The sequence below is a fragment of the Eucalyptus grandis genome, chromosome 8 (assembly GCF_016545825.1).
Source record: "Eucalyptus grandis isolate ANBG69807.140 chromosome 8, ASM1654582v1, whole genome shotgun sequence".
NCBI lineage: Eukaryota > Viridiplantae > Streptophyta > Magnoliopsida > Myrtales > Myrtaceae > Eucalyptus > Eucalyptus grandis.
Genome location: NC_052619.1, coordinates 30616935 through 30626701, shown reverse-complemented (window position 1 = coordinate 30626701; position 9767 = coordinate 30616935). Strand labels below are relative to the sequence as shown.

The following is a 9767-nucleotide window of genomic DNA, read 5'->3' as shown; positions in this document are numbered from 1 at the left end:
GATTAACCGTGAGAATTTTTAGATAAAAGTCACCATCCATAGAAGTCTATATAGGTTGTTTAATTATGGTGGAGAAGATGTGACCGGATCCAGCTGCTTCCTTATCTACATAAAATTGATAAATCGTCCTTTGTTGAAATAGGTTTTAGTTTTTTTAATGTACAGGCAATATTTAGAGAATGATCAAATATATAATTAGTTGGTATGCTAGTAGGACAAAATTAGTCCGTTTGATCTACACAGAGTAAGCGTTAATATCTGTCTTTTTGTTGTTCCTACTTTACCTTTTTCTAAAATGTCGAAAGATATTTATTTTGCTATTTAAATTTGTTTTTAGGTGTTTGACAACCAAACAGGATGCTAACTTAGCGTTTAACAATAAATTGACAATGACTTCCACATTCGGATTAGATTTTTTCGACTATGGTATCAATAATATGGAGAAATTATAGTTACTGCAAGATAAATTGAATATGAGATATTTTAAAATCTATAAGAAAAATTGCCTCCCTTTTGGATTATATTAAAATTAATAGCTGGAATAAGTTGTGGAAACTTACTCTTTCCCATCCCGCTTCCAACCTAGTCTAGTTGCAACCTCACGAAGAGCAGCCTTCCAGCGCTTCACCTCATCGGGTTCATACTTCTTCTCATGCTCAGACAAGGCATTACTGTACAATTCAGTTCTGAGCTTGACATCATCCGGCTTCACATCAAAGAACAGGGGGAGGATCTCTTTCTTCCCATTCGACTTTGAAGTGCAATCTACCATATGCGCAACCTCACGGAGGCACCATACACTGGAAGCGAAGCCCTTAGAGAAGATGGGAATATAGATTTGAGTGTCATCAAGGGCTTGCAGAAGTTTTCCACCAATCTGCTCACCGACTCGGAGCTCTTCGTTGTCTTTGAAGACGCGGATTCCTTTCTCGACCATGTCATAATAGAGGCAACTAGTAAAGTTGTCCCGAGTATCCGGTCCCCTAAAACTCAGGAACACCTCAAACTCCATTCCCGATGTGTTGTTGGGTGGTGCCATCGCACGAAGCAATCGAGACTAGAGACAGAATCGAGCGGGATGAAAATTGTCAATGTGCTTGGTTGAGGGGAGACATCAATTGGGGGAAGTTTAAAAATAAAGGAAAGAAAAACTGTGGTGGGCATGTTCAGTCGCGACTCGCAGCCATTGATTGGCTATGGCAAATCACCGAAGAAATCGAAAACGAAACCGATATAAAGAGAGAATACCTTATGGACGGCCGACGGAGATGAGACAGCGACTGAGTCGAGACTAGAGAGGGGAAGATCGAAAGGCGCCGCCGGAGAAAAGAGAGAGCCCGATCTGAGAGTGAGAACTCGAAAGTAGAAAGTTGTTGAAAGTCAACACGTTGTAGGGTTTGGTTCTGGCTCCCGAGAACAGACCTTAAAAGGCCGGAGAGGCGTACTCTTTTAGCCTTATTTTATATATCTGAGTTATCCCCTTCGGGGGCTTAGGTTACTTTCATTGTGGGAACAAATTTTACTTGAACTTTCAAAAGTGAAAGAAAAAATTCGACCCAAAAAAAGAAGAAAGACACCTCCTCGAAGCTTCTGAGAAAATATTAAAATTTTATTTGTTTCGCAAAAAATAAATAAATTAAAAATATTCCTTAAAAATAATTATTTGTATCATTTATCAAAATAAATTAATAGAAAAAATCTTCATTGTCCACAATCATGTTTATATATAAATTATTATCGATAATAAAAATATTATTCATTAACTAATAATTTCAATGTATTTCAATTTATATGATCAATAATTTTTAGAAAAATATTTTTCATAAAATAAAGCAAACCTAAAGCAGACAATCTTTTACTATGGACAATCTTTTACCATAAATGCTCCACGTAGAGAGAACTTGGTGCGAGAAATTGCTGCTGGTGATTGGGAGAATCGGTGTAAAGGCATCATTCTCAAACTTCTGCTCGTGTTCAGCTGATAATTTCAACTCCCTCTGGCCACTAACCAAGAAGAGCCTCTGTAATGGTCTCTCTGCTCGTTTGTCCCTTTAATCATCTGGATAAAGCCACAAAAAGCTGCACTTGAGTCTCTCAGACTTCAAGCCTAGTGCCAAAGACAAGCTTCAGCTTATTCAGCTCCCTCTGTCCATCATTTGCTTATAGCAGCATTGCCCAATTGAAGTGCAACTTCGAGGCAACACTACAGGTGCAGGAGCACGAGAAAGTCGAGAAAGGCCGATGCAAACACGAAGACGAGAAAGATGGACATAGAACTTTAATATACAAACATCCGTCCACCTTGTTATTACACAAATTACCATTTGAGTACCTTACATTTAAGAAAAGAAAAACTTTTTTTTTCCTACGTCAGCTATGCAGAATAAATTTCGATATCTTCCCACGTCTGGACCACTTTATTCCCAAGAACCAATTCTGAGTAGAAAATAACCGGAAACTATGAAGAGGCCACCCGCTCACTTCTTGATAAATGAAACGCCCTTCTGAATACTCTCTGTTAACTCTTTCTTTGCCTCTTCCAACCCAGCTTTACAGGTTAACAAACCAAGGCTGAAATTAAAAACTTTCATCTTCCTCTGGTGTAATTTCAGCAGACTTAAAGAATTTCAAAATTACAAAACTCCAAACCTTTCGAACTCATTCAGCGGGCCTAGTGAAAGAACGTCTTGGACCCCAGAATGACCGAGGCGCACTTTGCATGCAAAGAACGGAAGCTCAGTCACCTGAAAAACGGTGATAACAATAAATTTTCTATGATACGAACTAAAATTCAGAAAAGAGTTTGATGGCTAATAGATAGTTCCTATTCTAAGGCCAAGAGTGCGTGTATGTGGAATAGTATGCTTGCTCCAAATTCTGGTTTATATCATAATCCAATTTTCTATTTCAAAAGTTTTTGTGACACGATTAATTTGATATAAATGGGTATATCATTTCGAGATGCTTTTATGATACAAACTCTATTCTATTCCATAATTTTTCGCAAAAGTTGCCTTCAAAAGTGACGTTGACTGCTTTACCAAAAAAAAAAAAAGTGACGTTGACTAATTTTGCTGTTTGCTGGAAATCTGAAGAGCGATAGCAGGGGCAACCACGTTTCAGATAATGACCATGAGCTTGCTGAGGCAAGACATGTTAAGGTTATTATATTGCTCATCCCGCTGCACGAGAAAGACAGTAAAAGCATGTAGAGTTGCTTTTGCGTCCGCCTGGATTTGGTGGAATAGGGAAAAAACAAAACAAAAGAACAATAATGGATACGATAAGCGGTCCTTTTCCTTTGTCAAATTTATTTATCATCAATGGATCCCGATCTACTGAAATGATTCACGCATGTTAAATGCAAATCTATCACGATATTAACGTCATATGTGCTCCACATAGTGACGGAATCAAACACACAAGGACAAACTTTTTAAACTATGAGGTCCTTTAAGAAAAATTCACGATGAGATAATATTATCAAAGCCATTAAACCTCTCGAAGCCCAAGTCCCTCCCGGTCCTACCGCTCCCTTCTATGAAACTTCCTCTTGATGTAACATAAGGATCAAGATAAACAATTTAAAAAATAATAATAATAATCTGCGGGTGATGAATTTGTGTAGCAACAAAAGTATGATGCATAAGATCGAGACAATAATCCATTATTATCAAACTCGTTGAAGTCCCTGCGTTGCAACAGGCTGAAGTTGAGTTCTTTGAGTATTTGTTTTGGAGATATATGGTGTAATTTTGCGAAGTGAGCATTCATTTATCAACAAAAAACACAATTTTTCTAATGAATATAGAATCATTAGTTTAGCTTTTCTTCTTAAAATGTCATTTTTCATTTGCTAACAATGAAAATGATGCTTTAACTACAGCCGAGCCCCCTTTAACTACCTTGAGCTATACTCTATATATAGTAGCACTTCCACGTATTCAAATGAATTCTATAACATAGAATAAGCAAATAGAATAAGTAAAAGATCTTTGATTTCATAGCTGAATTTACCTTAATATAGTCAAATACGGTAGGGAAGACCTTAACAAATACTTAAGAGACTTCAAAATTTGATTCCTCCTTTTCAGCAATTCTCAAGTCTTTCAATTTTATAAAATCTCTTGCCACGTGAATGCGACCTTGTATTGGAAGATATTGGTCCTTCAAGGCCTTTGCTAACTACTAGCTTCGTGTCTTGACTTCACCTTCTCATTTCCTTGCATTTACTTCATCATGAAGGAGCCTACAAATATCCTCTTTCCTGGCCACTAACATGGGGGGCAAAACTCGCAATAGAAGAATCCGTAAAACTAAAAGAATTATTGACTTCAGTTGACTAATCATAACAGCGATGAGACAGGTCAATAGAAGAGGATTCACGAGGAAATATATAAAACGTTTGATCAAGCACTAAGAAAGGTACAGGAACTTCATTGGCTATGTGATTCTAAGAGGCTAGGTATTATAATCTGGATTGTTATTTATCTTACCTAATGAGTAATGATCAAGAAAAGGAACTTGAGAATTGATCTTGAGTACTCCCAATGCAATGTCATGAAGATTCAAGGAAGATGAAATGGATATGGCAATTGCGAAAAATGATATAAAGAGGAGGAGGAGGAGGAGGAGGAGGAGAAAGGGCTGACGGGGATTAAAATTAGCATCCTCGTATTAAGAATCAGATCAAATACTCAATACCAAAGCAAAATAAAACTTATTTTTTTACGTATCTCCATTCGTGCAAGCAATTTGGTTCACGTTTAGCCCTCTCCATTTTTCAGTATAAGTTAGTATCTTTGAAAGGGGATAAAATGATGATTATATATGTATAAATATTCTAGAACCCTGAAGAGAGAGGGGAAAAGAAGAAAATAATAAAGCTTACCTTTTCATGAGAAACTAGACTAGCTCGTGATTTCTCCTTTCAATCGGTCTACCTCCCTAACAAGAGGTCAAATATTTTATCTTCAATAAGCTCATTAAACCGACTTAAAATTCTAAAATATCAAACTATTTGATTCAATATTTTTCAAGTTCAATCGAACTTTAAATGGTTAGGAGGATGAAGGACAGAAAAAAAAAAAAAAAAAGAATTGCAAGCTCTGCTCATGGACATTATAAGGAGAAGAGATAAAGCAACGAAGTGGGGGCAGTTCCACCCTCTCCAAACCCTCAAAACAACTTTTACCGAGGGTTGCACTCTCTATGGGTCTCATTTTTCCTTTTCTTTTTTTCTTGAATTATCGTCTATTCATTAGTTTTTCTCCAATTTTTTTCTTAAATTTTTATTTTTCTTTTGTGTGGTGCCATAACTGCATGACGCAAGCAAGGGCCAGCAACCCTAGCCATTTATAGTGCGAGGGTCACTAGCCATTGTTAACAAAGCTCGGGGTGGTAGTGTGATCACAAAACTAGCTTTGTACCAATTAGTTTCGTTTTAAGCGTGATCACGAAGATAGCTATTTGGGATGTTGGGTATCAAATAGGTCTCTCACTCATGATTGTCCATGTGTAGGTCTATTATCTTGATAGATAAGTCTCCCATAAGCTCAAATGAGTATAAAGCATTTTTAAAAACTGTGCAAGGAGAGCGAGCGGCCATCAAAGTGGACAGTATCACTACCATTAGCCGAATGGGACTGCTTATAAGTCCATATCGAATTTTTATCTCTCTAAGCAAGATCAAATTGGATTCATTCAAGATATGGCATAGTTCTTACACGCTTGATTAAAATGTAAGAGCGAAGTTAAGGTGGAATCCCACCACAAGAAAGCCAATCCTCCCCATAAGACTTTAATTGCAAGGGATTAAAAAATTGCCGATGAAATTGGCAGTGAGTAATAGTAGGCGACTTGAGTCAAGATAAGGTGGAATCAACTACAGCCAAATATTTTATGTGCTTAATTGTCCTTTTGTCGTAGGCATAAACGATAGAAGGCGAGTCGCTATATTTAAGTCATACTCAAATAATGGACACGCGAAGCTTCCATTCAATTCCTTGTGAAAGCCCCATCTAAACGCGCGGAAAGTGAGAACGCGTGGCCGGACACTATTATATGTTGGAAGAAGCAATAGGGAGAGACGCATGGATAACTTTACCTTTCGTGTCTGTCCGCAACTTTTTCTTTTTGACAATTTAACTCAATTGCGAGTAAGTGGATGAAAAGGAAGGAAAGAGACAAGAAGAGGTCGAGAATCTTCCAACGGGGTCGAAACTTGTTTAGGCCTCTTAATTGCTAGGATATTTAATTTGTAAATGAGAGGAAGTTGTGGGGGCAGGTAAACGCAATGATTTTGCATTCTCTTTTGGTATGAGTACTATATTACTCGTATAGCTGTACGAGACTAAATGAAAGCATGTGCCGTTGCTTATGCGTTCGGCCGGTGCTGCTGGTACCAAGAAACATTTATAATCGTGTAAAAAGTGGATCCAAATTCATATGCGATGCACATGGGACGGGACCTCGAATTTCCTAAACAATGAGGCCTTTTGGATAAAGTTATAATTAAGTTATTAAGCGTCCTCAAGCTAAACTCTGTCCCAACCCTACCACTAACCTTCTATGAAACTTCCTCTTGATATTAACCTAATGATCAATATAAACAAATATAAAATAGTCTGCAGGTGCTGAATTAACATAGTTACAAAAATCTAATGTCAAATGACGAGGCAACAAACCTTTATCATCAAACTAGTTGAAGTCCCACGCGTTGCATGGACTAGAAGTTGATTAATTGAAATATTTATTTTAGAGATATATAGTGTCGCACCTTGAACCCTGAACGCGTGAGCATTCCTCAAAGATTGATTAAACTGTGACGTTTCAGGACTTATCCCCGACCAGTCTTTAATCTTTCGATTAAACGCAAGTTGTGGGGGCAGGTAAGCACAATGATTTTGCATTCTCTTTTGGTATGATTACTATATTACTCGTTTAGCTGTACGAAACTAAATGAAAGCCTGTGCCGTTGCTTATGCGTTCGGCCGGTGCTGCTGGTACCAAGAAACATTTATAATCGTGTAAAAAGTGGATCCAAATTCATATGCGATGCACATGGGACGGGACCTCGAATTTCCTAAACAATGAGGCCTTTTGGATAAAGTTATAATTAAGTTATTAAGCGTCCTCAAGCTAAACTCTGTCCCAACCCTACCACTAACCTTCTATGAAACTTCCTCTTGATATTAACCTAATGATCAATATAAACAAATATAAAATAGTCTGCAGGTGCTGAATTAACATAGTTACAAAAATCTAATGTCAAATGACGAGGCAACAAACCTTTATCATCAAACTAATTGAAGTCCCATGCGTTGCATGGACTAGAAGTTGATTAATTGAAATATTTATTTTAGAGATATATAGTGTCGCACCTTGAACCCTGAACGTGTGAGCATTCCTCAATGATCAATTAAACTGCAATGTTTCAGGACTTATCACCGACCCAGTCTTTAATCTTTTGATTAAATGCAAGTGGAAGCATTTAATATAAATAATATCTAGTCAAACAACGAAAAATAGGGATAGTAAAAATACAATGAACATTCCCAAAAACAACACTTTCATTTATAAACTATTAATCTTGGAAAGTTTAATAATTACAAGCCTTTTTATGGCCATTTCCTACTAACCATCTCAAAAACCTATAGGGTCAGAGTTAACCTAAACTTCACTAACAACGAAACCAACCAAAAATGACACCAGGTATGCCTGCATCTTGGTCCATCAGGACGCCAAACTGCACGTGACTGTTCTCCATACAATGAATATGAAAATATTTAATAACAACGAGGTGAAATAAAAATCTTAACGAGTTAACAGCCTAAGTCTCGACTAAAATGCGAATTTGTCTCTAAGGCAACCTAAATGTACACGATATACAACTTACCTTGCCTTGGGTATATCACATGTAATAAAAAGATCAATGCAACAAACATAAAAAATAATTAAAACACAATGCACAATAATTAAGTGCACGGTCAAACGTGCATGTTCCAATTATTACAACCCTTTGATTCATAGCCAACACACAAGTCAACAGTCTTTTCAGGAAGACTCAAACATTGGTGACAATTGGTGACAGCAAAATCAAGTTCAATTTCTGCTCTCGGCAGATTTTGATCAAGCTATTCCCCTCCTCTACTACCTTTTCATTGGCAAACCTACTGATCTCCATGGGTCCGAAACAAATAGAGGTTTCAAAAATCCGATCGGGAATTATTATAGATGATATGAACTATGACTATGAATAGTGATGTCCCTAACATATTGCTATAGTACTTTGCTTTGTCCTTTTTAGATTTGCCACGAGGTTTACAGGAAGCTTCAAACATTTGTTGCAATCTGTGATAGAGCAAGATCAAGTTCAATTTCTACTCTCAACAGATTTTGGCCAAGCGATTGCTCTCTAAATATCATCTTGCTCCATCGAGCACGATATCATTTAGAACCCCCCTAGACAGCATTCCATAAAGAAGCATCAGTCTAACCTCAATCGTGACGTGGCATCTGAACCCCTTCTGGGCATTCGATAAACATTGGGTATCGCGCCTAAACTCTCATTGGGTGAGGGGTTCAATTAAATGATCTCTCGAGCATGCCAACAATCAAGCCAGTATATTTTGCCGTTAATTAGCCCAGTACTAAAGAGTTCGTGTTCCAAATAATCAACTTTGACAAATTTTCACACTTAAAATTCTAGTAAAATATTCGCACGTGGGCATGTACCAAAAATTTATCCATCAAATTTTGCACACTTTCACTTTAGAACCCCATTGCCCCGTTTAACATGTAAAACTTGACATCCAAACCAAACACCGCAAAAATTACTATTTTTATTTTTTTTGCCCATCAAACCTTCTTTTGAAATAGTAAATAAAGCCTATCATTGAGCAATCAATAACACGGCATCATAAGCTTAAACAATTGGAATTATGCACAAACTAATCTAGAAAAATGAGCATAAAATTCTACTTAACAACTAATCCATTATTAACGTGCACTAATCGCTATTAATTAAGCTAAATGCGATTAATTAATACTAACTATCATTAATTAAAATAACTATAATTAATTAAAAGTAATCATTTTTAATTAAAATAATTGCGATTAATTAGAAAATTATCCTTAATTAAGCCTAATCTCAATTAGCCTTAATCTTGAAAGGGCTAGTACAAACACCTAGAGGGGGGTGAATAGGTGTATAAAAATTTTCAGTAAGACTTAGTAAAGTAAATTGCCTTTAAAAGATAATAAAGTAAGTACGTAATTAGCTTTAAACAATTATATAAAGCTATAATAAAGATAAAGAGTTAAGGAAGGAGAATAAGAACGCAAGGTTTATAGTGGTTCGGCTTAGATAAAGCCTACGTCCACTCTCCCGCATTGACAGCCCACTGATTGGATTCCACTATGAATTAAAAGAGATTTTACAACTTATGATCTTTGACTTTTTCAGTGAAGAGTCTCTACTAGTCTCTCACAAAGTCTCACTAAGAGTTTCTCTCTTTTGTATGCAACTTTAAGCTCGATGAGTGAAAGAGCAAGGAACTAGAAAGCTTTAGACTTTGAAATTTTTATTTCACACACTACTTCGAACAACTAGAGAGTCCCCCTTAAATACTCCTTCATGCCTTTACAACCGTCGAACTTTCCAAAGAAATTATTCCAATCTACCCGTTGGACAGAATCAATTAAGGTGAGTCGTTAGATGATTTGTGATGAAAGCCCGTCAATTCTATTCACCCATACAATCAGGA

At 36.7% G+C, this 9767-nt stretch overlaps 1 protein-coding gene and 1 pseudogene across 1 annotated transcript; both read right to left on the bottom strand.

Moving 5' to 3' along the window:
• Positions 1-556: 556 nt before the first annotated feature.
• Positions 557-1039, bottom strand: LOC120287140 (TMV resistance protein N-like). Its single transcript, XM_039299838.1, has one exon. The coding sequence runs from the start codon at positions 1037-1039 to the stop codon at positions 557-559; it is 483 nt and encodes a 160-aa protein (XP_039155772.1).
• A 1438-nt stretch (positions 1040-2477) lies between these two features.
• The window catches only part of LOC120287138, a 33202-nt pseudogene continuing 25912 nt past the window's right edge, over positions 2478-9767 (bottom strand).

Bases quoted from the DNA above. Each gene is read 5' to 3' on its own strand.
- LOC120287140 (XM_039299838.1), bottom strand. From the start codon at position 1,039: ATGGCACCACCCAACAACACATCGGGAATGGAGTTTGAGGTGTTCCTG.